At 49.3% G+C, this 26,610-nt stretch overlaps 5 protein-coding genes and 1 long non-coding RNA gene across 15 annotated transcripts in view; 3 read left to right on the forward strand and 3 right to left on the reverse strand.

Annotated features, from left to right (window-relative positions):
• The window catches only part of TLN1 (talin 1), a 31,688-nt gene extending 31,370 nt beyond the window's left edge, over positions 1-318 (reverse strand). The window contains exon 1 of one of the 2 annotated variants that reach the window (XM_011381507.2): positions 1-318. The gene's annotated coding sequence lies outside the window, so the exon portion shown is untranslated. The other variant, XM_011381508.2, reaches the window with a different exon arrangement.
• CREB3 (cAMP responsive element binding protein 3) lies at positions 162-4,385 on the forward strand. Of its 4 annotated transcripts, none has more exons than XM_011381502.2 (10): positions 162-287; positions 672-809; positions 888-1,035; positions 1,108-1,172; positions 1,284-1,373; positions 2,478-2,584; positions 2,692-2,760; positions 3,475-3,559; positions 3,654-3,738; positions 3,820-4,385. In XM_011381502.2, exons 1-10 carry the CDS (start codon positions 204-206, stop codon positions 4,128-4,130), a joined length of 1,182 nt encoding a protein of 393 aa, XP_011379804.1. In that variant the 5' UTR covers positions 162-203; the 3' UTR covers positions 4,131-4,385. The 4 variants fall into 4 exon arrangements, with proteins under 4 accessions (XP_011379804.1, XP_011379805.1, XP_011379808.1 ...); XM_011381506.2 differs by having other exon boundaries at positions 241-376; XM_011381504.2 differs by lacking the exon at positions 162-287 and adding an exon at positions 477-569.
• GBA2 (glucosylceramidase beta 2) lies at positions 3,197-15,480 on the reverse strand. Of its 3 annotated transcripts, none has more exons than XM_011381500.2 (17): positions 14,600-15,480; positions 11,434-11,525; positions 11,011-11,126; positions 8,815-9,033; positions 8,274-8,513; positions 7,931-8,033; positions 7,619-7,772; positions 7,402-7,527; positions 7,031-7,203; positions 6,692-6,796; positions 6,376-6,483; positions 6,128-6,279; positions 5,903-6,009; positions 5,592-5,734; positions 5,400-5,515; positions 5,115-5,306; positions 3,197-4,822 (listed from the first exon to the last, which is right to left on the reverse strand). In XM_011381500.2, exons 1-17 carry the CDS (start codon positions 14,932-14,934, stop codon positions 4,538-4,540), a joined length of 2,766 nt encoding a protein of 921 aa, XP_011379802.1. In that variant the 5' UTR covers positions 14,935-15,480; the 3' UTR covers positions 3,197-4,537. The 3 variants fall into 3 exon arrangements, with proteins under 3 accessions (XP_011379802.1, XP_011379803.1, XP_023379833.1); XM_011381501.2 differs by having other exon boundaries at positions 7,619-7,715; positions 14,600-14,986; XM_023524065.1 differs by having other exon boundaries at positions 6,194-6,279; positions 14,600-14,986.
• Positions 15,320-25,539, forward strand: RGP1 (RGP1 homolog, RAB6A GEF complex partner 1). Of its 4 annotated transcripts, none has more exons than XM_011381499.2 (9): positions 15,320-15,428; positions 15,992-16,126; positions 16,503-16,639; positions 16,882-16,965; positions 17,066-17,215; positions 17,491-17,637; positions 17,837-17,964; positions 18,161-18,350; positions 18,840-25,539. In XM_011381499.2, exons 2-9 carry the CDS (start codon positions 16,011-16,013, stop codon positions 19,061-19,063), a joined length of 1,176 nt encoding a protein of 391 aa, XP_011379801.1. In that variant the 5' UTR covers positions 15,320-15,428; positions 15,992-16,010; the 3' UTR covers positions 19,064-25,539. The 4 variants fall into 4 exon arrangements, with proteins under 4 accessions (XP_011379801.1, XP_011379799.2, XP_011379800.1 ...); XM_011381497.2 differs by having other exon boundaries at positions 15,425-15,664; XM_011381498.2 differs by lacking the exon at positions 15,320-15,428 and adding an exon at positions 15,525-15,657.
• Positions 19,283-20,446, reverse strand: MSMP (microseminoprotein, prostate associated). Its single transcript, XM_011381496.2, has 3 exons — positions 20,185-20,446; positions 19,841-19,949; positions 19,283-19,463 (listed from the first exon to the last, which is right to left on the reverse strand). Exons 1-3 carry the CDS (start codon positions 20,312-20,314, stop codon positions 19,283-19,285), a joined length of 420 nt encoding a protein of 139 aa, XP_011379798.1. The 5' UTR covers positions 20,315-20,446.
• Positions 25,540-26,492: 953 nt separating the features above from the next.
• Positions 26,493-26,610, forward strand: part of LOC111732245 — a 7,395-nt gene continuing 7,277 nt past the window's right edge. The window contains exon 1 of the long non-coding RNA XR_002777471.1: positions 26,493-26,593. This is a non-coding gene — a long non-coding RNA (uncharacterized LOC111732245). The remainder of the gene's footprint in view (positions 26,594-26,610) is intronic.

Consider the following 26,610-nt stretch of genomic DNA (forward strand, 5'->3'; position numbering starts at 1 on the left):
CTGAGCTGCCTGGCTTGTGCCCCGCCCGCCGGCCCGCTAGCCCGTTAGTTCTCCGGGTGGCTCTCGGGGTCCGGCCTCGCCCTCCCTTCGGCACTCTCTGGGCCACTTCCGTCCCCGGAACGTCCCCCACCCGCGGGCGGCGCCCTTGGCCCGCGCTCTATGGTCGCAGAGACCGCAGGAAGCTGCTCTGGCCCCAGCTCTCGATGCTCGGGAGCCCGCTGAAGACCATCCGCCCTCCCCGGCGGAAGCAAGGGTGCGGCGCAATCCGGAGGAAACGCACGAACTGCGTATGAGTTCCCTTTTAGTCTCTGATCCTTCCTTTTTCTAGCTTGGGGCGAAGGCGGAGCCGGTTCCCCAGAATGTCCGCCCTCAGGGTGTAAGTAGACAGCAGGGACCTCCCCTCTATTTGCATAGCTCGCGGGACGTGGCGAGGCACCTGGGTCACTTCCGCATTAGGGGGTGACTTTAAGTCCCGGAATGTTTTGAGGGTAGATGCGTCACTTCCGTTGTGTTGGACGCTGCAGAGAATTGAGTTTGAGAGGGCAGGTCCAGTTTGAGAGCGACCACTAGTACTTAGGGGGAAAGCTGGCTGGAAAGGGACTAGCGGATAGGTGGGGCTGACGGACAATCGGTGGAGGGGTGAACTGTGTTTCTGCCTGTTCTTTCCGTAGGTGTACGGTATGGAGTTGGTGTTGGACCCGGATGACCAGGACCTGCTGGGCTTCCTGCTGGAGGAAAGCGGAGATTTAGGGGCGGTGCCCAAAGAGGCCATGGAGGCTCCAATGAGCTGGGAGTTACCGCTTTCCCAGGTAGGTGGGCACTGAGGCGCGGGCGCGCGCTGTTCACAAGGTGATGGGTCAAGGCCTTTTAATTTGAACCCTGTGCAGGCACTGAGCGATTGGGACGTAGAGGATTTCCTGAGCTCTCTGCAGAGTCCCCCAGCATCGTTGAGCGTTCTCAGCAACTCGAACCCCTGTCTTGTCCACCATGATCACACCTATTCTCTCCCACAGGAACATGTTTCCATAGATCTAGGTGAGTCTGAAATAAGTGAAGTTTTGTGGGGAGAGGACTCATAGACCTGGCTATTCACTTTCCCTTTTGCAGATAGTGAGAGCTATGGAAAAGAGGGGGCCCTGATTCCCTTGCATGTGGAGGAGCCGTCAGAGCAGGTACTTGATTTACGAGAGGATTATTCTCATATTGCATAACTACAGACAGGATTCCTCATTCCTCTCTGACCTCCCCTTGCAACTCTGCTGCCCATCTTTCTGTAACCCCAGGAGATGGTTAGGCTGATACTGACAGATGAGGAGAAGAGGCTATTGGAGCAGGAGGGGATTACTCTGCCTGGGACTTTTCCTCTCACTAAGGTAAGACTCCCATTGGTAGAGCAAAGGCTGGGTGAGGGAGGGGTGTTGACTACCAAGTAGGCCAATTCTGTTAATTCTGCATTAGCAACTTGAACAAGGACTGAAGTGAGAAACTTAGCAAATTTGCTCTTAATAGGAACCTGGGGGATGTGGTTGATATGCTGCATGCAGGGGCAGATTCTGATTTTGTGAGGCTTATACAAATTTTGGGGTTCTCTTTTAAATAGAATGCAGAATTATCAGTACATTAGTATAGGGACTTGGAAAAGACTTTGATTTTACTGACACTTAAGATTTCACTGGCTTTATGGTAATCCACCTAGCTGAAAAGGTAGAATTTTTAGAGTTCATCAAGGTTGGACTAAATAGTATAACAAGAATGTAAAATCTTGAGTTTTAAGTTTGAAGCAGCAATGAATGGCAGCCTCATAAGCACGATATTGTGATAACTGTCATGAATTCAATGTTCATTAACAGAAAAGTTAAAAGAATTTTAATTTCTTAAAGTACAAGATGAGTCAACAGAATTTTAATTTCTTAAAGTACAAGACGAGTCAACAGTGAATGGGGTTGGAGGCTGTATCAGAAGAGGCTAGTCACTAGAAGGGCAGTGACTATCCTGCTCTCCTTTATACTGGCCAGAGCACATCTTACTGTCCAGTTTTGAGCCCAGATCTTTGACAGTATTAAAAGGACTGTTCATCCCAAGGAGGTAAGATGGTGAGTTAAAAAAATTTGCCCATATTTGTCTTAACTCTGAAGAAACGTTGAGTGCCTTAAAATAGCCGAAGACCATTTGTTCTGTATGGCCTCAAACGTTAGGTATTAGGTAAGTCCAATGGATAGAAATTATACAGGCAGGTGTTGGCTCAGGAGAAGGAAGATTTCAAATTAATAAAATTGTTAAAAATGGTCTGGCTTGTGAGGGCATTAACACCTGAATCTCTGAGGCATTCAGCCAGAAGCCAAGTACCTATTGGTCAGGGAAGCTGTAGAAGGGAGTCCTGCATTGGGAAGATTGAATTCAGTTGCCTTCCAACTCTTTGGTCCAACGTTCGGTGCAACGTTCGTCTGATGATACCCCTTTTCCCTGTATTCTCTCAGATGGAGGAACAAGTTCTAAAACGAGTGCGGAGGAAGATTCGAAATAAAAAGTCTGCCCAAGAGAGCCGCAGGAAGAAGAAGGTGTATGTGGGAAGTTTAGAAAGCAGGTATAAATGGCAGAGGGACTCTGGGGTTGGGGGAAACATAAGTAGCTGGAAGTGGTAGGTTGAAGGGAAGATAATAGACCATATCCCTACATCTGCTGTTCCCCCAGGGTCTTAAAATACACAGCCCAGAATCTGGAGCTACAGAACAAAGTACAGCTCCTGGAGGAACAGAATCTGTAAGCGGCTCGCCAACATCAGTTCCTTTTCATCCTTTCCGTTTAATGCTGTCTCACTCTTCCTTGTTCCACAGTTGATTTTCAACTGGGCGCCTCCCACATGCAAGGTCTGGTACTTGGCTTTTGGTAGGCCTCTGATTCTAAGAAGCTCACAGTAATAGGGAATAAATTCACAAGTATCTAAGGATAAGTATCAGGAAAGACAAAGGAGGGATTAAAAAAGACCTCACAGGGCAAATGGTGTTTCATAGTAGATAGAATTCTAGGGGGTGGGGTGGGGATGGGGCGAATTCTAGGGAGAACACAGCATAGTCCAGGCTGGCTGGAACCCTAATGTGAGTTGGGCCAGAAGGTGGAGAATGTAGACTGCTTGGTGAGGATTATGCGTATAGCTATTTGGGCAGTATGGAACTAATTGTTTACAAAGGAGTTTAAGTCAGGGTATGGCAGAGAGGTGTGTATTTGTTTTAATGAGGAACTTCAGGCATTTTGTCCACATAGAGGAAGACGTCTGGCAAAATAACAAAAAGTAAAAGTTACTCAGTATTTCTGGATCTCATGTATACAGTAGGTATACATGTTATTAAACTTTTTCTCTTGGTTAAAAAAAAAAAAAGAATCAAGTGCACAGATGGAGGCATGACCTTAACAGGAAGGGATTTCATTGTATCTTGGTGCCAGGCGAGGGGCTGCTCATTGTCCCCTCTCTTCTAGGTCTCTCCTGGATCAGTTGAGGAGACTCCAGGCCATGGTGGTTCAGATAGCAAACAAAACCAGCAGCAGCAGCACCTGTGTCTTGGTGAGGATAGTGATGGAAGGAGAGATCCTTCTCTCAGGTAGCAGGGACAGTTGTAATTCAGAGCCTTTATTCATCTCCTTTTCTTCTGCTCCAGGTCCTGCTGTTCTCCTTCTGTCTCCTCCTTGTACCCGCTATGTACTCCTCTGACACAAGGGGGCGCCTGCCATCTGAGCATGGAGGTGAGAGGCTTGAGGATACCATTAAAGGTGGACTTGGGGGGTGAAGCCTGGCCTGCTCTTGAAGAGTCTTTGTCTCCTCAGTGTTATCCCGCCAGCTTCGTGGCCTCAGTGAAGACCCTCACCAGCTGGAACTGCCTGCCTTGCAGCCAGAGGTACCAAAGGACAGCTCAGACCGAGAGCTCCAGGCTCCTGGCAATTCTTGCCTGTTCTACCTCATGCCTCAGGCTCTTGGTACAGAGCCTCCCATGAAGTTGCCACTCCCTGACCCCTTCTCAAAGTCCCCCCGCCCAGATCCCATCCTTTCCCTGCATGCAAATCTCACAAGAGAGGGAGAATGGGTACCTGCTCACAGCTCCATATGTGTTATCTTACAAGGCAGACACTCAGGCTAGATGTGAGGCTTGGGGCCTCCAGTCTGTGTCAGATTAAAAGGAATGGGGGAAGGCTAGTCTCAGCTCCTGTGCCCTGTCAGGAAACCTGAGGGCTCAAACACACCACTTTTACTGGCTTTCTGGGCCTTTTATTTGTACCCGTGTATGTCCATCACCCCATGAATGGGCCTGGGGGAATCAGCTGACCTTTTTGAACATTTCATGCAATAAGGGGGTGGGGTGAGGAAAGAAATAAATAAGTGATTGTGATGTTTAGGTCATTCTCTACCCCTCTTTACTGGCACAATTGGGTGAGAAGAGAAGAAGCATGATTGTCCCTGGGGCTCAGGTTGCAGGAGGCTGGAAGGAACGGGGAGGAGGAAAGGTGAGGCTGGGCTGTTGTGCCTCCTTCCCACAGTTCAGAGGGCTCACTCTGGGCTCAGGTTTGCCATGGTTTCCTTTGGTCCGAGTTTAGGCCCTGTGCTAAGTCCTGTGCCCTGTTCAGTTACTGGCCTGGAGGCCCTATTACACTGCTGCTGCTGCTGTTGCAGAGCCAGTTGCATGGCCCAGATGCTCAGTGGCCGCATGTAGGCCAGAGAGCGGAACACTTGGTGCTGGCAGTATGCCTCAGGGGTCTGGAAGGCCAGGCCCAGGCGCTCCCACACAGTACGGTAGCAGCCTTCAGCTGTACGGAAGCCCTCCCAAGTCAGGCCCTGTAGGGAAAGATGGAAGTCACATTAGTTGGCAACCCCTGAATAGCCATTTCAGCTGGACAGATGGAGACAATAGGGTCTCTGCCTTCTGGCAGTTCCCACCTGGTAGGGGAGATAAACTTGACCCACAGGCAAAAGACAAGGCAGGAGATGGAATGCACGCTAAAGAAAAGGGGAGGTTTTATGGGTGGATAGGATGACATAAGGTTAGTCTGCGCAAAAGTTTGATGGCTGAGAAAGAGTGCTGGGCCAAGGTACAGATGGTAGAGAGATGAGGAAGGGAGTGCATTACCTCCTGGATCATGGTAGCTGCCAGCCCATATACCACGCCTACCCAGACTTCATCAGACTGAACACTGGATCTATCAGGGACACCATGGGGCTGCATCCCATTTACAGCACCCATGGCCCCTCCTGCAAATGCCTGGACATTGAACTTGAAGATAGTTTGGAGAGCACAGACCACGTGTGGGGTAGGAAATACCTAGAGGAGCAAAGGCAGAAACATGGTCTCTTAAACTTGCTTCATACCTCCAGGAAAAACCCACCTTTCTGGTTCCTCTTCCTAGTCTCTCACCTCAGTGTCTCCTTCTCCTAGGCCACTAGCCCTCAGGAACCACTGGCCAGCACACTGGTCAGACATGATGCTATAAGATTGAGGTTGAGAGCTGCAGTCATAGTTGTAATAGTGTCCTGGAGTGGAGGAAGGGCAAAGTAAAGCTCCTTGTGTCCCCATAGCTGCCTGAAGACTTAGGATTCCTCAACTCACCATTCCATAGCAGTCTCTCATAGGCTTCTCGGCCTCGGCTAAGGATGGAAGAAAACTTATCGAGGATGTCCTGTGTCCCACACAGCGCAGCCATCTGGACCATCACAGCCACAGCTGCCAGCCACAGTCCTCCACAGTAAGCACTGATCAAGGACACAGGTTTAAGGGTCAGACTGGTAGCTTCAGCTACTCCCATGCAATATAACAATGAGTTCACTTTTCCTTGAGCCTACAATCCCTTGGTGCCCAGTTCCCTACCTCAGGCCCCCTGAAAACCCCTACTCCCTCACACCCCCCCACCCCCCACCAACCTGGGGCCTGTGGTGACCCATGCATCATAGGTCTGGTCCGCATAGCCTCCGTTTTCAATGAGTCCATCTTGGTCCTTGTCAAACTTCATTTCAGACTCCATCACGGCCTAGAGAAGGATCAAGATGCTTAAGACCTAGATGCTAAGGAAAGACAATAGCCAACTGGGCTCTCCCCAAACACCTGTCATCCCCTGGCACACTGTCCACTGTACATGCATCCCTTACCAAACACACAGGCCACATGTCCCTCAGGAAACCCTGGTCACCCGTCAGGTAATAGTCCCGATAAACCTGCAGCACAAACTTCAGATTCAGGTCCTTCCAGTCAGCAGTATCATGGATCATGTATGCATTGACCCGGAGCCATGGCTCATCATCTGCAGGAGAGAAAGGAACCTGGTCTATTTGCATTGGTGGGTAGGGTAGAGGGTGCAAAAGTTGAAGGAGGGAAGTTGAGGTGGAGGGACTTTTACCTGGGTCCCCAATATCATGGGGAATGACGTTCCTCCTTTTCACAGGTGCCACTACCCCACTCATCAGGTACTGTCGCCATGACAGGTCCTCCCTGAGTGTGGCCAGAGCTAGGGGAGCAGACACACAAATGGGAGTGTGTGTGTATGCAGGGAATAGAGGCAGGGTAGGGCACAGAGCTGTGCATGTAACCCCAGAGGGGAACCAATAAACAGGATGTAGATATGTTTGGGGGAAGGGAGAAGAGACCATCTGAGGGACCACAAAAGTTTAGAGGTGTTGGGAGCTAAGCAGAAGGGGCACAAAAGAGACCCTCACCCATGTCATACTGTAGGCTGAGCTCAAGTTTGGGCCAGAGCATGATGAGGGCAAAGGAAGCGTAGAAATGGACATCATATGTGTTGTACATGCGATATTCCTGGCCTGGAGGAATGAGGGAGACACACTGTTGCCATAATTCCTGCTTCCCCTTCGTATTCTCTCTAGCTTGTCCTCTAGATTTGAGGGTGGGGCAGTTACACTCCATATCTGCCATTTACCCCCTCATCCCAACCAATACCCTGGGGTTGACAACACCTGTCATCCTGCCTGGTGATAGGGCACTAACTGGCCGCGCAGACACAGCCTGCCATGCCATGGCCCACTGGCAGCCCGTACCTTCAAGGTAGCCAAATCGACCATACTCCTGTAGGATGGGGCGGAGCTGACACATGTTCCCCACTAGCTCCTCTGGTAGGGCGTCCTCAGGAACTTCCAGCCATATTGTCCCTCCATCAGCCAGGAAGTATAGTTCATTGAACAGTGCAGATTTGTACCAGGAAGGCAAGGATCTGGGGAGCCAGGAGGAAGGAATGGTCTAATGAGTGGGGACCTCCCAGGACAAGAAAGGAAGGATTCCGGAGTTCAGCAGAATGGGGGCACCATGTGATTCCCAGCCCAACTCCGCTGATTTTGGTGGATGGAGACTGAATCAAGGAGTCATAGCTGGAGTGCCTGGGAGAAAGGCAAGAGATGGGCTGCACTGGCACCTGTCATCCAACACTGGGCTCTGCCAAGCCGAGATCCTTTCTTCCCAGTCTGTGTATCGGCACAGTGCATAGTGGCTAAGGGCAGGTGCTGCATCACCATCTGAGCCAAAGAACCTTGTATACCGCCTGGGATGGAAACAAAGGGGAGGGATGAGACCATGGGCTCCAGGTCCGAGCCCTAGCACCCTGGATCCCTGTACTCTCTTGGTCCCCTCACCTGTAGTAGACCTGGCCCTTAGCTCCAAACATGATTCTGGGCATGTCCCAAGCCAGTGAGAACTCCAGGCAGCACTGGCCTCGAGGTGGCAACTTGCCTGTAACACATACAGCCCCAGCAATGCCTACCCCCTTCTGTGAGGGGGCGCTTCGGCCTGAGAGAAGCACAAGAGAAATCAGCACAGGCACCCCCTTCAGCCCCAGGGGTCCCTAACATGGGAACAAGGCTTATTCATTACCAGGCCCCCCAACCTGTTCCTAAGACAGGGACAGCCTCTCTTCCTGCCACCTCCCTGTTAGACACCCCCATCACCAGCAGGGGAGTCCAGCTGTCCATCCTGAAGTAGATCCTGCCACACCTGCTGCCCAGTGCTGTCAGGATCAAAGGCTGTGATGTGGGTTATCGTCGTATCTGCCTGTTAAGGGACCAAAGACTCTGTGAGGGGAAGCTCTACAAGTATGCTGGCTTCTGACAAATGCTCTAGCTCCTGTTATATATTCTAGCCTCCACGTTCTAGAGGCTTAAGGGCTGTGGTGAGGGTAAAGCTAAGGAGTTGAGGAAATGACGAGACCGTGGTGGGATGGGACTGGGCTCAGGGATAAGGCTGAGGGTAGGGGTTCAGGGGCTGAGGTATATAGGGCAGGCTGCTTCGTACCGTGAGCCGTGCAGCTACAGCCATCGTGTAGGGATTTGGAAGGGTTGGATGATGCAGCAACAATCCCTGTACTGTCTCCCCGTCACGCTCCAGACAGAAGGGCTCATTCCACAAACCCCCTGAGGCATCATCTCCACCTCCCAATCCATTTCGCATGGAGAACATGATGGACACATCCAGGGCTTCGTCCCCTTCATTTTCCACATCCCACACAAAGATTCCTACAGGCAGACTGCTGTCCTGGGAGCAAAAGATCAGATTCAGTCCGTGTATACCCTCCTGGGCTCACACCCCAGGATCAATCCTCGGCACCAAGGATTTGACTCAAATACTCCCAAATATACTCTCTCATCTTCCACTCGCATCTCTTCATATTCCCAGGCAGGCTGTCTACCATGAGACAGAAGACCAGTTGGACGGAGGTCCTGGGAAATCAGCATGATGTTCATGCACCAGCCCCTTCTTTCACAGGTCATGGAATTTCCAGCAGAGAGAGATCCCAGGGAAGGGAGGACAATGGGAGGAAACACGGGGATCTCACCTGGTAGTCATGGGGCAAGATGGGTGTGATCTGGCGGCAGGTGAGAGTGACATTCTGTCCAGGAAGCTGATAGACAGTCCAGGCTCGGGGATAGAGAGCGTGGTAGAATGCAAAGTACCCACAAAGGCCCCAGTTCCAGCTGCGCAGGACACTTGGGCGCTCCACGGACAGGACTTGCTGGTACACAGTCCGTCCTTCCCGACGCAAGCACACCGTGAACTAAACCAAGAAGGAAGATAGGCTACAACAAGGTAACCCACAGGCACCTCAAACTAGTCTCCCTCCTCTCAGAGTAGCTCATCTTCCAGAGCCTGCAATGGTTACCACTGCTTCACAGCCTCACTTATTCCCCAGGCCTTTCTCTCAAGCTTAGTGAGTCACCACCAAGTCCTGCCTCTTTCTCTATCTCTCTCCCAGGCTTCCTCTCCCTTCTCACTACTGAGGTCTTAATGGCTGTAATCCAGGACCTCACTGTTTCTGCTTTTACCTCTGCCCCTTCTCATCTGGGTATCAGTAACCTGTATGTGAGTCTGTATTTATGTTTTTCAGTGACTCCCCAGGGATCTCAGCTAAAGTCTAAACTCTTCTACCTGACTTTCAAGGCATTCTTGATCTGACCTCTCCCTGTCCTTCAGACTGATTACCTATTTAAGCACCTATATTCTGGTCATATCAAATACTCATTGTTCTTGAGCACACTACATTTCCTCCTCCGTGCCTTTGCTTATGCTCATTCTCCGTCTGGTGAAATTCCCCGTCCTTCAAGGCTTGGGTCGAATGCCATCTTCTCTCCTCAAGCAGTGAGTCATTTCATTCTCTTGTGTATCCCCTACCCCTCTAGTCCAGTGTGTTATAATGTGTTTATTTACGTTCTGACTCCCTGATTGCTCTTTTGGGTTTCTTGAGGGCAGGGACCCTAATTCACTGAGTTCCCTCTCTCCAGCTATGACTCCTACATCAGAGTCAGACAGAGTTGGCCTGTGTAGGGAGAGAATGGGCAAAATCTACCGCAGTGTCTTTTTTTTTAGTGTACTAGCTGTCCCTCTCATTTTGGCACTGACATGGTCTCACAGTCTTCATTTCCTCAAAGTCCTATTCCCTTAGTAAAAATTTAAAATTATGTTTTTGGAATAGTAGATAATGGTTAAGACCATGGGCTCTTAACCACAGAGAGAACTGAATCCCAGTGCTTCGGCTTTACCAACCATGTGACCTTGGGGACTTTACTCACTTCTTTGGATCATAGTTTCATCTGTAAAATGGGTATAATCATGATACTTATCTTATAGGATTGTCTTTAAATATTAAATATTATACAAAAAGCCTAGCACATGTTAAGCATGCAGTAATTACTTTAACTGAGGCGTCACAATTCTGGAAGGCATTCCCCTCGGGATACCTAAGGGATGAGCCAGAAAGGAAGCTTGGGGCACTGGGCAGGGCTGGTAAACCTAACTAGGAAGGGCACTGTCATTAATTGGACTCAAGGTCTGCTAGTCATTTCTGCTTTGAAGATGAGCTGAAAGCTAGAGGCATCCCTTAAACAGGAAATAAGAACTTGGTGGACAACTCAACATGGGAAGTCACTAGGGAGATAATGATGAAAGGTAGAGCACATGCCTCTGGCAGTCCAAGGCCCAGGTGTGATGAAGGAACAGAGGAAAAAGAAGCCTCAGAAAAGGGAAGGCTAGAGATCGATGCCTGGTATAGGAGGGGCTTCCTAGGCCCTCAGCCAGAGAGACCTCCAGAGGAGGAGCTGGCCTCGCATCTAGCTGGCAAATCAGAGTGAGCAGTGGGCGCTCTATGCATCTTTTCCGCCCCCCATGCATTTGTGGACTTTTGGTTTTGCTTTCCCTTCTGGACCTACCATATGTTCTTTGAACTAGGTTAAATGGTCTGAGAATTCTCTGCACTCTCTGTGGCTGGGTCCTGGCCCAGCTAGTGGAGCTGGGGCAGCAAAATAGGAGGCATTTACTAGTGAAATGGAGGGCAAAGGGGTGCTGCAGCTGTTTATTCTTTCAAGAAACATGTGTTCTGTGAGTGTCTCATTCCTAGAGTACATCCTAGCACAAAGAAAGCATCCTGTAAGGACTTATTAGACTGAATCACATACACATCTATCACATTCTGTAGCCAAGACACCCTTCCTGGCCTGAGGAGGTACTGTCCTGGACTTCTCCACCTCCTGGCTCTTACTTGGTCAGCAATGACTGTCCGGTGCTGGTACATGCCAGGATTCAGTTGCCAACGACAGAATTGGCCTCTCCAGCCTCGGGTGATAGTGCCTCCCCCGATGCCACCCAAAGGACAACCTAGAGAGAAAATGAAGATCATTACTGGGGCATGGGGAGAGGAAAACAAGCCCACTTCTCACTTTCCAGACTCTAAAGATGGGTTCCTCTAATAACCATGGGACTATCAAATCAACATGTTGTCCACCTTAAACTTACACAATGTTATATGTCAATTATATCTCAATAAAGCTGGAAAGGAAAAAAAAAAAACCTCGGGAGTGGGAGCCGTGCAGCTTCCCTAAACTGCTAGCCTCTTTGCCTAGCTCTGCAGTAAACCTGGAGGCTGGGCCGTTCCTGAACTGGGCAGGGCTGGGATGAGGCTCACCGTAGATCTGTTTCAGGGGTACAGAGTTGATGAGATCAATGAAAGGTTTCTTCTTCTCCACCTGGGTCTTCCGGTACCACCACTGCAAGTACCTGAGGAGCAAGAGGCAGTCTGAGTGGAAGGGGAGGTGGGTGGTGTCTCCTAGACTTTAGTCACCTACCTCTTTCTGCATATCCAGCGGTGATTTCCCATTAAATGTCCCAAGGACCCATTACCTTTGGTTCTAAACCTCTCCTCCTCTCAACTTCTCTATTGTTTAAGGTCTCCTCCTCTTCCCAGTCACCCAGCTCACAGTGTGAAACTGTCTTTGTTTTTCTTCTCTATTCTCAAGAGCTTTCTGATCTTTCCTCACCTCTAACTCCACTACCACGGCTTTCGCTTACCTCAGGAGTTTTTGTCTGAGGTGCTGAAAGGGCCAGTTACTGACCTACAACCCCGACAATAGGCACAGGCTGCTAGGAGAGCTTCTTTTTAAAATGATTTTTTTATTATGAAAGATGAAAATTTGTGGAAGGGGAAAAAAAGTCCCACTCACCGACAACCAGTGTTGACATTTTGGGGTATTTCCTTTTTTTTTTTTTTTTTTAAGTTCAAGATTTAAACAGTATGCTTTGTGATTCTGCTCTCTCATAATATCTCAGTAAAGCCTTCTAAAAATCCCAGCGTTTTCCTGGTCTTGTCACAGCTCTATCTCCAAAAAGCAAATGATTCTGTTTGGGATTCAAGGCTCTCCCATCCGTCCCAGGCCATTTTCTGACCTTACTTTCTACAAATTCCCATTCTGGGTGGGTCCTCACTAAGCAACTCTTGCCCTGCGAGACTCTCTCCCAATTCTTACCCAGCTATTTTATACCCACTATGCAAGCATGACACTTATAGCCACGTAATTGTAGAATTAACCCCTCTGGACCTCAGTTTCCTCATCTGCACAATGGGGATACCTCCTGCCCTACCTACCTACGTACCTACCTAACTCATGGACTGATTGAAAGAACAAATAACATAATAGATAGGAAAGGCATAAAGTAGAATACTTCTGTCAGGTATGATCATTACTTGTATACACACTATCTCAATTCCCAATCAGACACTGTCCTGTTATTTCAGGGTTCCTCGTGTGAGTCTAGCATAATTTTAAGTTCCTTGGGGAATGGGACAGTGACAAAGACTAGTTATTTTTCATCACTTCAAGCACAGGGCAGAGCACATGGTCTACAGTCAATAAATATTTGCCAGATTTACAAATGAATGTACAAATAGTGGAGCATAAGAGAGATGAACAGAGATAGGAGCAAGAGGAGAAATGTTGGGGTGCATGTGGTGGGGACATTGAGGTTAAAGAATAGGGAAGGTATATTCTAGAGGGAAGGGGAGATGGAGGGAAGACAAAGGATGAAATGATGGGAAGGCAGAAAATCCTTCCTGCCAGCTTAGAGGAAACGGAACTTTGAAACTAGAGGCCAGAAAAGATTGGTGAAGGGAGGGAGAGTGCAGCAGGAATTAGGGCAGCGAGGGAGAAGTGCAAGATATGATAGGTATAACAAAAGAGTATCTGGTATAGAACAACCATTCAATAAATATTGAAAGAATGGACTCTGTCTGGAAGAGAGAGCAATCAAAATTGAGTTCTTACCACACTGAGGCCAAGAGAACTGTCTTGTTGGAGCTCCTGATCAGTGTACCCCAAGTTCAGCTCTCTTAGGGTATGCCTTTCTCTCACTCCCTTAATTCAGCAGCTAGCCATTGCTGACCTATTTAGCCTTCTCCATAATTTCAGCCCTAATTTAGGAATTATTCAGAATTCTTCCTTTTCTCACCCCTGCTTTCTTCTCACTGCGGGACCTCATCCCATTCCAAAAGCCCGGTGTCAGTGGCCCCCACCCTATCCTGGTATGGGCAGCCATGATCCAGGGGGTTGAGCACAACTTCAGGCTTCTATGACTCAGCTCATACTTAGGGGCTGTGGGGCTAGGATGCCCACCTGTTCTTGACCTCAGTGTCCCCACCACATGCACCCCAATGTGCTTCTCTCAGTACCCTAGCCCTAGACCCTATTTTGACCCAAAGGCTTTTGGGATCAAGGCTGGGCTGAATCAGTTTCAGGAGCAGCCTGGAGGGATGATTGTTCTCTGGTACAGGCCAACCACAGGAACTAGCAAAGGCATTGGGTACCCAGGCAGCACCAGGCCCTTCCACTACCTGGGGTTAGGTAAATGGACTCTCCACTCCCGCCCCACAGCACTGACTGGGGGGAAAAAACCCTACTTTAGAGGCTATCAGGACTGGGTTTCCCAACCTTTATGCTTCCTTCCCTGGCTGTGTTTACTGTGTGGACTGACTCAGGATGACCTCAGGGTGATGCTTTTTGTCCTTCCATCCACCTGTTCTTAATAGATCTTGGCTTCTCACCACTACTTTTTGAACTCAGTGGGGGATCCGGCGGGATTTAGAGGAGTTCTACAGACCAAGATGAGCTCTTCCGGAGTCTGCAACCTTTGGGTAGGGAGTGCAGGGAGAAGAGGGCAGGCTTTGGAATGTTATTACTAAGAGCTCTAGAGCACCTATAACAGTGCCTCTCTGGTCAGAGGTCTTATTTGCTTTTTATATCAAGAGCTGTCGATCGCAGAATAGAGTGAACAGTACCTCTCACCCATTCCCTGGAGCTAAAGCTTGAGGAAAGAAACTGATCTAATCGGTATTGAGACTAGTATGGTGTGCCTAAATGAGGTATGGAGAGTATCCCAGTTGCTCAGAGGAATCCGGGGTTGAGAACCTTCCCCTCCTAAATAAAACATTGTGTCAGTACCATAGCAGCCAGGCTATCTTTTCCTACCTTGCCACAAAGTATAGCTAATCCTAAAGAGCAGTTTTTGGAAAAGAGGGAGTGTGTGATAGGGAGCCTAAATGGGAAAGGCTAACTGCAGGCCTAGATGTTTCTTCTGTTCTTTCCTGCTAAAAAGACAAGTTACTGGGAGGAAAGGGGATTGCAAAGAGATATGACCTGGTCTCACCCTCCAAAACCAAGGCTTAGAATATGTTGAGGATAGGAACCACTTGACTGGGACAAGGCACCTACCTGCTTTCTCACCCTTTCCCACCCCTGTTGGAAGTCTTGTTTTGGAACAAAGTGAAGCCTAAGGTACTCTAGGCAATGGGATCTACTCACCTCAAGCCCATGCCCAGATGCTTTATCAGGTTGCTTAGGGAGATGTTGTTGGCATTAAAGGGTTTCCTCTTCTCTGCAAACTCATGAGCCAGGCAGATGCGCCAGCCAAAGGGAGGCACCTGGTGGCCCTTAGCTTTACCCTCGTAGGAAGCCATCAGTTGCTCAGAGTCCTCTGGACTGCTGTAGCCCGGCTCATTTTGGGGTCGATCGTCCTCAGGGTTCTCGCAGTCAGTAACCTGCACAACCTCACTGCCTCCAGTATCTTCAGGGCAATAAACCTGTGGGTCCCCTTTGGCACAGCTGGTTTGCTCAGAGGATGGGACTCCGGTTCCCATGTTCCCTGGATCCTGGGTCCCCACGACCTCGATGGTCCCGGGTCCCGAGCCTTCTGGTACAAAGTATTTCGCCAGCCACGTCCAGATGTGGGCGCCGGTTGTTGTTAAGTGCCGTCCGGTAGGGCCGTGCGCTGGGGAAAGCTGAGGTGAGCAGGTGTCTTGTAGAACCTGGAAGCTCTTGCTGCAGCGGCGGCGGAGACGACAGCAATGAAGATGCCTCAAGCTCTCCCTCGGTAGTCTCTCTAGGTCCTGGGCGGGAAGGGTCAGGCCTCGTCGTCATTGGGCCGTGATGATTAGCTTGCCCGGCCAAACGGCGACTACTGGGCTGGCGGAGAGGGGAGGAGCCCGGGGAGCCAGCCCGCAAGGCACCGCCCCCGGGACCGGCCCGGGAGCTCGCGGCAGCCTCAGCCGCGTCCCCCGGCCGCGGCACCAGGACCCCCAGGGTTGGGCGCCGGGGCCCACCGGCCGGTATCCGGGGCAGCGCCCGCGCCCAGGTGCCAGGCTGTGGGAAGATGACCCAAGGCGGTGGGGCCCAAGCCCCTTCCGGTCGGGCCAGCCCGGCGTTTCCGGCCGGAAGGGGCTCCGTTGGGGGTGGAGGCCGAAGGGAAGTCCCTCCTCTGCTGCACTGCCTCTGCGGCGGACCCCGCCAGGCACTTGGTCGGGTCCCGGTGTCGGGGAGCGGGCAGGCGAGGGCTTTGGTGTGCCTAGACCCTAGTGTGGACGGTGCGAGGTGCTCGGGCTGGGGGCGCGAGGTGACGGGTGTCCGTGGCCTGGGGCTGGAATGCGGAGCCTTAAGGAAAGGGGGCGCGGAGGCCGGGTTGGGGATTCGGGGGAGTAGGGGGACTAACCCAGCGCTGAGAGGGGCAGGTGTCTGGGGCTCGGAGCGACGGCCTACCCCTGGGTAGTACTGAGTCAGCTGTCCCCTGCACCTCCCATCCACCTCCCTGCCGCCAGATCCAGGAGCTTCCCTCTGACACTGTGGTGCTGACCCCCAGGCTTCACTCAGACACCCTCCCTGTCATGGTACTGACCTCTGACCTCCCTTGTTTCCTTTTAGATCCGATTCCAGAGCTGCCATGATTGAAGTGGTAGCAGAGCTGAGCCGAGGTCCTGTGTTTCTAGCAGGGGAGGCGCTGGAGTGTGTGGTGACAGTCACCAACCCCCTGCCCCCCACGGCCACTTCTGCATCTAGGTGAGGATGCTGGTACTGAAGAAGGTGGTCTTTTTGAGAGGAAGCCTGGTGTCTGTAGTGCTAAGCCAGAGTTCAGGTTATCCTGTAGCTGGATCATCACCTCCCTGCTCATTATGCTCTCATATTAGGAAAGGGCTGTTTAACAGAAGATGTGATGACATAACCCTTTACTCTCCTTTCCTCTTCCTCCCTCCTCCCCCATTCTCCTTTTTACCCATAGTATACTTCTCTTTAACAGTTTCTCTTTGGTGTTCTGCGTTCCCTGATCCCTAGGACAGCCACCTCAGCCATGTTGGCCCCTTAGTGTGGTTGGGTGTTTGGGAGAGTATTGGTGAGGTCAGGAACTCCTATTTGATGCCTCCTTTTCCTTCCATAGTGAGGCTCTGGCCTGGGCCAGTGCCCAAATCCACTGCCAGTTTCATGCCAGTGAGAGTCGAGTAGCACTGCCTCCCCCTGACTCCAGTCAGCCAGATGTTCAGCCTGAAAGCCAGACTGTCTTTCTACCACACCGAGGTTAGAGACGGAGCATTTGCCTTTGGTGGGAAATGGAGTAATTGTCACTGAAGGGTGAAGTTAAATTGTTCTGGTGGGTCATTATAGTCTCTGTGACATTGGGACTATGGAGGAATGTAATTGCTGCTTTGGGGGTGTAAGACTGTTGCTATCTCACAGCAAGAAAAAAGGATTAGCTTACTGCCCCCACTTGCTGTGCTAGCTTTAATGTGCCATTAAACTGCAGTCTTTATCTTTTTTAGGTGAGAGGGGTCAGTGTATCCTTTCCACTCCACCAAAAATCCTATTCTGTGACCTGAGGCTAGATCCTGGAGAGTCCAAATCATGTGAGTGACTGTCTCCCACCCTTGGAATGCCTTCTAAGCCTCCTGGTGGGAGGACCTCTCTGGTTGCCTCTGGCTGCCCTGACTACTACTTCCCAACCAGACTCCTACAGCGAAGTGCTGCCCATAGAGGGACCACCCTCCTTTCGGGGTCAGTCAGTCAAGTATGTCTACAAACTGACCATTGGCTGCCAGCGTGTCAACTCACCCATCACTTTACTCAGGGTCCCTCTGAGAGTTCTTGTGCTGACTGGTAAGTAAGGGTTCCTGGAGGGAAGAGCTGGGGAAAAGCCTCACCAAAGCAGAAATGATCTTTAGAGAGCTTGTGAGAGGGGCTGGAGGGAAGCTTTCTGGTCTTAGTGAAGGTACAAGGGAGTGGGAGGGGGCGTTCTCGAGAATAGATTGACATGTGTACCTCAGCTTGGCTCCCCTTGCCTTCAGCCTTCTCAGGTTGGAGTCGAAAGCCCTAACCTTTACCCTGATCTCTGTTCCCTCCCAGCATTACTTCTCCATTTATTCTCTCTCTAGGCCTTCAAGATGTCCGGTTTCCCCAGGATGAGGCTGTAGCCCCATCCAGTCCATTCTTGGAGGAGGATGAAGGTGGGAAAAAGGATTCATGGCTGGCTGAGTTGGCTGGGGAACGTCTCATGGCTGCCACATCCTGCCGAAGCCTCCGTGAGAATTTCCCCGCCCCATCCTCCCCTTTAGTATTCCTGGCTCAGAGGCCGGTTTTCCTAACTGCCACATACTTCTCAGGATCCACTGATATTTCACCCCACATTATAAAGAAAAGCCCTATCTTTTGGTTTCTGGCTCCCAGCCCTAGACATTCCCCATTGTGGACTCCAGGCTTACAGTGTCCCATTTTCTCCAGATCTATACAATATCAGTGATCATCGAGGAAAAGTTGGGACATTTGGCATCTTCAAATCTGTATACAGACTCGGCGAGGACGTGGTGGGGACCTTAAACTTAGGGGAAGGAACTGTAGCTTGTTTGCAGGTGAGAAGGGAGAGGGGCTTTTCGGGCACTGGGCTAGGGTAGAAGGAGAAGGGCCTGCATAAAGAGGCGTGGTATATAGAAGTGGATAGTGGGGTTACTCAGGGTCTCTTTAGTAAAACAGGTTCAGGTTGGGCTGCTCTCTTATCTAGAGTCAGCACTCCCCATACCTGCTAGCATGCACTTTTCTTGCTCCCAGTTTTCAGTAAGCTTGCAGACCGAGGAGTGTGTACAACCTGAGTACCAGCGACGCCGAGGGGCAGGGGGTGCCCCTTCTGTGTCCCATGTGACTCATGCCCGGCACCAGGAGTCCTGCCTACATACAACCAGAACCAGCTTCTCCCTCCCCATCCCTCTCAGCTCCACCCCAGGCTTCTGCACAGCCATTGGTGAGACCTTGAGCATTACTGGGGTGGGGGGAATAAAAGACTGTACTTAGGTAGAGTGTAATGGCTCCTGATTCCTAACACACTCCCAGACATACCCACTTTGAGCCTCTGACCTTAAACACCTTCTCAGATCTTCAGCCTGTTTCGTAGACACACTGACCCCTAAATTCTTAACAGCTTTGCTGATCTCTTTTCCTACCCCTACCCACCGGGACCTTGTGATTCACTGACCTCTGATTTCCCAGCACCTTTACTTCAGGCTACCACTGTCTCACACTTGTGTTATTGGTTCTTGATACTGCTATCCTTATTGTCACAGTCCTGGCTAACACACTAGATTTCAGGGAAACCCTTGATCCTCGCTCCTTGCCCTGTGACTTCTCCCCCTCTTTCTGAATACAGGATTTTGCTCGTTTGCTAACCATACCCTGTCATTGGCTTTTACTCCTGGCTTCTAATGCCTGTGCCTTTTTTTTTTTTTTTTTACAGTGTCCCTGAAGTGGCGATTGCATTTTGAATTTGTAACATCCCGAGAACCAGGTTTGGTGCTCCTACCTCCCATGGAACAGCCTGAGCCTGTCACCTGGACAGGGCCTGAACAAGTGCCCGTAGACACTTTCAGCTGGGACCTCCCCATTAAGGTGCTGCCTACAAGCCCGACTCTGGCCTCATATGCAGCCCCAGGCCCCAGCACTAGCACCATAACCATCTGAAACTGGTCCACCATGGCACTGCTTTCTTCAGGATACTGAGAACTCGGCACCTGGACTCTAGTATGGCCTATTTTTTTCACCTGGGGTCCAATGGCACGGACAATGATAGGCAAGCTTTTAGCATTAATTTATTTATTCAGAATAAATTGGCAGCTGCTAGTGGTTTCCCTGGAAGTGGCAGCAGCAGTGGGCAGTCAGCAGAAGGGCGATCAGTTGAGTTTAGCTGGAGTGGGGAGCAGGAGCTCCAGGAACAGGGGTGTTAGCTGAGCCCCACTCTGGGTCAGGCCCTCCCCCCTTGCAGGGCAGCCGAGGGTCAGATTTTTGCACCAAGGAGAATTGGCAGGTTCCTGCCTCCTGTCGTACCTCACACTCAGCAGGAAAGTCAATAGGATGCTGGGACCTGGGGAACCAAAGAATGGAGAAGGAGTCAGCACAGTGAAAGGCCACCGTTATCCCTCTTCCGTACAGTCCCTCTTTCCTAGCACTCCTCCCATATCTTCCCTCAGTACCTCCTTAGTCTCCCTAAGTTCTCACCTACCTACCTATGTAGATTTTTTCATTTCATAGCCGGAATATTTTCCTTCTAGATCCACCCCTACTTCCCTCACTTTGTAGCCTGAAGCCATCTCTCTCTCTCTCACACTCTTGTTGGTACCTTCAGGTTTGGCAAGACTCATACTGTTATTCTGTTCTCATATGACAGCAATCTAGTCATGCCCTGGCCATCTCTCAGTCACTCAAGTCAGTGCCATTCTCTGGCCATCTTTGGTCACTCACGTGTCACAGCAGCCCACACCGACAGGATGCAGACAGGTACAATGGAAACAGTCCTTGCGGAGCCAAGACTCACCCAGGGTAAAATATTTCCCTTCATAGTGGCAGGGAGCTAGGGAAGAACAGGAAATTTTTGTGTGTAGGGGAGTGGTGGTGGCAGACGGAATCACTCTGGAATAGGAGAGAATAAATGGACACTTCCCCCATATTTAGTCTCTCCTGCTTCTGAGCCGGAGGGAGTCTGGGTAATCCGACATAGGATCATCTCTAAGTCCCCCTCCTCCCAGTGCCCTCTGTTCTTTGTCCTTTCCTAACGCCTCACCCAGCTTTACCTCACCCAGCTTTACCTTGAGCTTGGAAGTAGCACTTGCTGTGGACTCCTTGGTGCTGGAGGAGCAGAGATATCACCAAGCAGATGATCCCCCAGCCTCCCAAGATCCCCTTAGCCTGTCCAGCCCAGAGCATCCTTAGGGCCATTCCTGCAGCACAGCCCTTGGGAATTCTTCTTCACTTCAGGCGACTCTCGTCTCCTTGGCTTCTCTTTGTTTCTCTCCGTGAGTCTTAGTTTCTGTCTTTTTCCCTGGGCTCCTGTCTCACACCATCTCCTTGCCCTCTGCTCTCACAGGCTTGGAGATGTTTATAAAGTGAGGACCCTGGCCCCCTGCTGAGTAGAGCTGGAAAAGCTGTAACTCTGTTTCCTGAGGTGAGGGCATGAAAACAAGAGGTCTAGCTTTAACAAGCTGTGAGAGCTGATTCATGCCCCCACATAGCTAGGGGGAGGGAGGTGGCCATGGAAGGGGCACGGACTGGGCACTTCCCCAGCAAGCAGGTGGGAGGGGTGAGGGTCTGCAGGTGGTCCTAAGATCTCTTCCTGACCTGGAGAGAAGGAAGCATTCCACTGTCTCCCCCACCCCCCAACACCACCACACACACACACATGCACATGTGTGCGCACACACACACATTCTCTCTCCAGGGGTGGATATGCTGGGATCCCTGCCTGGACCGGAGGGAGGCATTTCCTGGGGATGGCTAATCCTGTTCCCCAGCCAAACCAAGGAGCTGCAGTAGGGTGCGACAGCCAGAGGCTCCAGGCGCGTGCACAGGCACCCGGAATGGAGAATGTTTCTCTCAGACCCTAGGGCAAGGTCTCTCTGAAGTATCCTAGAGATATGGCTGCCTCTCAGAGTTGGGAGAGGGGGAGTGAAGTGTCTCTTCTCCACAGGCATCCCAGAGATGTATTCTCCATTGTTCATCACCATCAAACATTACAGCAGATGCAGAATCTCCCCATATCTGAGGATGGTTCTTTCAAAGAGGAACATCTCTAATGTCCTAGTGGTATGAGTCACTCTAGTTTCTGTACATTATAGATAGAGGATTTAGGAATTTATTCTCAACATCCTCCTTTAGGTTTTCTGCAGGTTCTGCAGAACTCCAAGAGGGATGATTAAGAGCATAGGTTGTAGAGTGAGACCACTTGGATTCAATCCTGACTCCACTTAAGAGCTATGTGACTTTGGGCAAGTTACTTCACCTCTCTAAACCTGTTTCTTTATAAATTAGGATAGTAATACTAACTCATAGAGTCGTTAAGGATTAAATGAGATAATGCACTTAATGCTCTTAGCACTCTCCCTGGCACATAGCTGTCAGAAAACATGAGCTACTGTGGTTGGTGCTAGACTTCAGAGACGAAATGGGTAGACATTCTTTTAATGACATCTCTGTGCACAGCTGAAGGTTTCAGTTGTGGGCTGCTATTTCCTCGCATAGACTTCTATCCCTTTCACACTCATTCTCCATGTCATCCCTACCACCTCCTTCAAAAAATACCTCCGGGAGCATTTTGCTTTTGGTCCTTGTGTCCTTGAAATTCTAAATGTCTGCTGTTGAGAAACTTGCTGATAAAACTACTTTCCCTAAGTCAGTACCCTACCCTCACATCTATCCTGAGAAGAGGTATCATTTTCTTATCTTCTTTCAGCTTGCTTTAGGACTCCTGCTTTTTCTCATGGATTCTGATCCATTTCTCCCCATCCTCACTCATGCAAACTTACAAGTTCTCTTTTCTGACCACTCTAATGCTGATCATCTCTTTGGTACTAATGTCCCCTGGCCAAACTGGATTTCTTTCCCTTTTCTACACTCCAGAGATCCCTGTTTCAAGTATTCCCCACCTACTCACAGGGCCTATCACTTTGGCATTGATTTTATTTTTCCTTCTAAGTCTCCAGTCCCATTTACTCCAGGATATCCACTCGTCACCCAGTGGTTTAGATACAACTTCTCACTGACTTTTGTAGAGGGATACCCAGCTTCTCACCTTTTTGCTATTAAGGGACAACTCATCGGTCCACCTCAAACTCCCTGTTCTCTTCCAAGAAGACGGCTTAAGTGGATAGAGACACAGACTGTACCATACATTCACCCGAGTCAGGTCTGATACCCTTTCCATTTCAGAGGAATGCCGGGAGATAGAGGAAAACTCACACTTGAAGTAGGGTGCCCTGGTGTAGACTGGTGTGTGGGAGGCATGGCCTTGGACTGCTCTCTTGGCAGGAGCATGTGGATTAGAAGGCCTGTGTAGCACAAGGGCCCATATGTCTTGTCAGTGGTTAGTAGCTCTTCCACTGCCTTTCTGGGGGGAACACTAGCTGGCACCCTGGAAGTCTGGACCACAGACTACCTTTAGCTCCTGCAACCTGGAACCAACCCAATACATGGGGAGGGGGAGATGGCAGACATGCAGGTGGGGAGCTAGAGAGTGTGAAGGTGCTGGTGGTGATGCTGGAAGGCAAAGGTGGCTTAGTGGGGATTGGTGTGAGGACAGGAGGAGAGCTGTTTGTAATGAAGTTGAGGTAGCCATATATGGGCATGAGTAGGGGGCTTCTGGAAAGAAAGGTTGGGGCTGAGCCAGGATCCCTCTCCCAGAAGTTAGCAGGGAGGAGGTGTTATTTCAATCCACTTGCATGCCTGTTGGTGTGGGAATGCTCCTGTGTGTGTCTGTGTAGCTTCTTGGGACCGGAGGCCACGCTTCTGGTTGGTGTATGTATATGCGTGCGTGCATGCATCCGTGTAGGGGTGCCAGTGGTTAGAGCTCAACCTCGTGATTCCTGCTGCCCCTGGAGATGCCAGTTGTGGATGGGGGGCGGTGCGGCGCGGCGGTTGGCGCGAAGGCTGAGAGGGAGAGGTTGGCGCGCGCTGCCCCCTCGGGGACAGAAAACATCCGCCGGAGGCCCGGCCGGGCTGTGCTCCAGTAGTGCCGGGCAGGTGCGCGCGGTGAGGAAGTGAGCGCATTCCGGCCCCCCGGCCACCGGCTCTCCGGTGAGTCACCGCTGACCCCCGCCGCCTTGGCCGGATAGGAGGGATTGGCTGCACTGGCTGCGGTGGGGAGATCTGGGGGACCAGGGGGGGGGCAGCCGAACCCGGTGTGTGTCGGTTCGGCTGCCCCAGGAGCATCGTGAAAGCACCTGAGAGAGTTGAGGGGGAGGGGACCCTGAGGGGTCCAGGTCCTGGTTTCACCCCAGGTGGGAAACACCTGATAGACATCAAATGCAGAGCTTGTGACTGAATGGAGGCAGGCAGGACCAAACCCCTGGAAGAACATCGTGGAGCAGGGAGAAGGCCCCTGAGAACTCGTGTGGAGAGGGCAGGGGCCTGGACAAAAAAGGAGAGTATGCGAGGCCCAGAAAGGAGAAGGAGAAGGGCGAGGCTGCAGAGTCAGAGCATTGGGGACTGGAGGTCTGAAGGACGGTACCGCACCAGTGCAGGCCTTGGCCAGCTAGAGCGTGTAGAGCCTGTAAGTAGAAGGAGACTTTCACGTCAGGTAGGAAGGCGGGCATAGCCAACCCTGCGAGATAAGGTCTGTCCAGAGACCTGTGCGTTGGAAGAGTGAAAGGTAGCTTTAGGAAGTAGCAGGAGTTAGGATTATTTGGGTACAGTTGTGGTTAGGTCATTAAAGGTTTTGAATGCCTCTGTGAGGAATTCAGATTTGGCCTTGCAGGTATAATCAAGAGTATAATCTGTGGTCTCTGAGCAGGAAGAGCAGTGAGTGGCTTACGGCAAGGTTATCTGTGTTTAGCATTACTGCCTGCCATTCAGTTTTAAAATTGCATGACTACGTTTATCAAACAATTTAATTTTATTGAGTTTTTAAAAAGAGAAAAATAGAAAAGTTGGAAAATCTGATTCAGTATTTGATATAAAACCCAAAGTGAGGTTATCAAGTTTAGTTTTGTGGCATTGAGTCTTTTCCTTTGTCTTGCTTTTGTGCCATTTTTTTTGCTCACTGATTTGACTAAATTCTATGTTACTGCTATGTTGTTAATGTTCTATATGTTCTATAGCATAGCACTTCTAGTTTTCCTCTTCCTCACCTTATGGTCTTTATTTTTAACTTTTTTTTTCTGTGTAGCCCTTTAATCTGCCCTTTGTAGCCTGAACCAAGAAAAACATTTCTTGTAGTGGAGGCATTGGGCTACAGTATGCAAAGACAAATAACTCAGTTTTACTATATATGTTAGGTTACTTACTATCTTCTGTGGACACATATGTAGCTGTATAGTTTCTATATTTACTCTGTGGCCGATAGGGATAGAAAGCTAAAGCTGTTTTATTCAGGACAGTATTTCTAATGGCATTTGGTTCTTGTCTCAGAAACTTTAATTCTATCATAATCTTTATAATTTGTTATCTTGAGCCAAAAGCAATAACAAGAATTAAGATCTTTACAGTTTATTTTAAAGATCCTCAAATCCTGCAGTCACTTTGGCCCCAACAGGGAAATCTGGGTCAGTTAATTAGAATAAAAAAAAAAAAAATCCTACTTTGGGCTCTGTTGCTTTCTCCTGTGCTGTTTCAGCCCCAGCCCTACCTTATTCCCAGTGGCTTTTGCCTTCATTCCTTCTTTGCTCTGCTGGGCATCTTTAGAGGAAAACTTCACACCGACTTCCTCTACTATAAATTCTCCCTCCCCTCAACTCTACACTTCTCTTTGCCAACATACACCACTGCTTCTAAACTGATTTTTTTTTTTTTTTTTTTTTTAAGCTCACAGCCCTTTCTGGCTCTTATCCATCTTTAACACTCTTGTTGAAATCTTCTCTTCTTCCTCTTTTCTCTTTGAAAGGACCTCAGAGTTTTAAAAGGTTAGGCTTTATTCTGCATGATCCACTTCTGTCTTCTTTCCTCTTCTATCACCTTTTTTTTTATTCGGGATTCTTTGTAAACTCTATTATGCTTGCTTTCACCACGGCTTCAGTCTTCCTTTTGTGATTAAATATTCTTCCTCTAGATACAGCAAAAGATGCTTATGTTTCCATGACTTTTTCTACAAGAAAAAAAATTGAAATTCATATCTTCTCCAGTCTCTTCTTCCTATATTCTGCAGCCAGAAGCATGACCTGGTCATTATTGTAAAGTCCATTGAGTGACAACTTAAGCTTGATGTTAGGCTAGGCACTGTATGGGGAATTTCATAATCCTAGTGTCAGATTCCTCAATGCTTATCAGCAATAGATGTAATCACGTGTGTGCATGAATGTTCTCATGTACACACACATGCACAAACTAAAATGCACCAGTATTAGAATCGTAAGTCAATATGTGAATATGAATATATTTCTAGCATGTTACACTATAATCAAGCCAAATACATTTTAAGGTGGAAGATGAGGATGGGTAAATTTATAGCTAGGATAGAAGTTTAAGAGATAGCATCCTTTGGCATTCTGTATTCAGACCGGAAAAGGATGAGAAGAGAGTCATTCCTGTGAAGATGAAGAGACCTTGTAAAGGAGGCTGAGTTTCAGGAGCTGAGCGAGATGACTTGTAAGGCTGTGGTAAATGGCAGATGGATGGGATGGAGGGGCCAGAGTTTCAAGAACATACAGTTGCTATACCCAGACAGGCCAATATTCTCTGTGGCAGAAAATATAAAGAATTCTGTGCTTGTAATACTGTTTTCAACTATAGTCAAGTTTCCATTAATAACTCATATTGAAGTTTTCCTACCCCATCTCTGTACCACTAGAACCATTCTCACCAAAATTTTCCTTATTTTTTTTCTGTGTCCAAATTATTGTATTCGTGAGGGCCCTTACTGCCAGTAATTAACCCTCTTAAATTCCCTATCTACTTATTTGCTTTTATTTTTTCCTGTTTGCTCCACAATCTACTGAAGGCAGTAGTGACTTTTAAAACTTCTCTTATGAGACTCTCACTTTTATCTCGTTTGTAAATTGCTCTTAAATTATAGACTCAAAACTGGATATGCAGAGGAATCTAATTCTTATCTCTGAAAGATGATCAAATCAGTCTTTGCTTGACTATCTCTACTGAATGGAATGGGTCACTTCCTCCTGTAGTGGAGGCTGCCCATTCTACTGTTATCTAGCTTTAGTTACCAAGGAGTTGTTAAGCTAAAATCTGTCTCACTGTAACATCTCATATTTTCCCTTAGTTTGCTCTTTGAAACAGTATGGAAGAAATCTACATCTTTTTCAATGTGACAGCTCTTTAAAGATTAGAAAAGGGTTTGTATTTTGTTAGTTTATTTGTCTAAGCTCTTTTTACTCCAGCACTTACCAATAGAACTTTCTGTAATGATGGAAATGTTCTCTATGTGTCCAGTCTAATCATTAGCCACTAGCCACTAGCCACTTGTGGCGATTGAGCACTGGAAATGTGGCTAGTTGACTAAGGAACGGAATTCCAATTTTCTTTAATTTTAGTTAATTTAAATAGCCAGGTGAGGTGAACGATTTTTGTGT

Source organism: Pteropus vampyrus, unplaced genomic scaffold (genome assembly GCF_000151845.1).
Source record: "Pteropus vampyrus isolate Shadow unplaced genomic scaffold, Pvam_2.0 Scaffold436, whole genome shotgun sequence".
Taxonomy (NCBI): domain Eukaryota; kingdom Metazoa; phylum Chordata; class Mammalia; order Chiroptera; family Pteropodidae; genus Pteropus; species Pteropus vampyrus.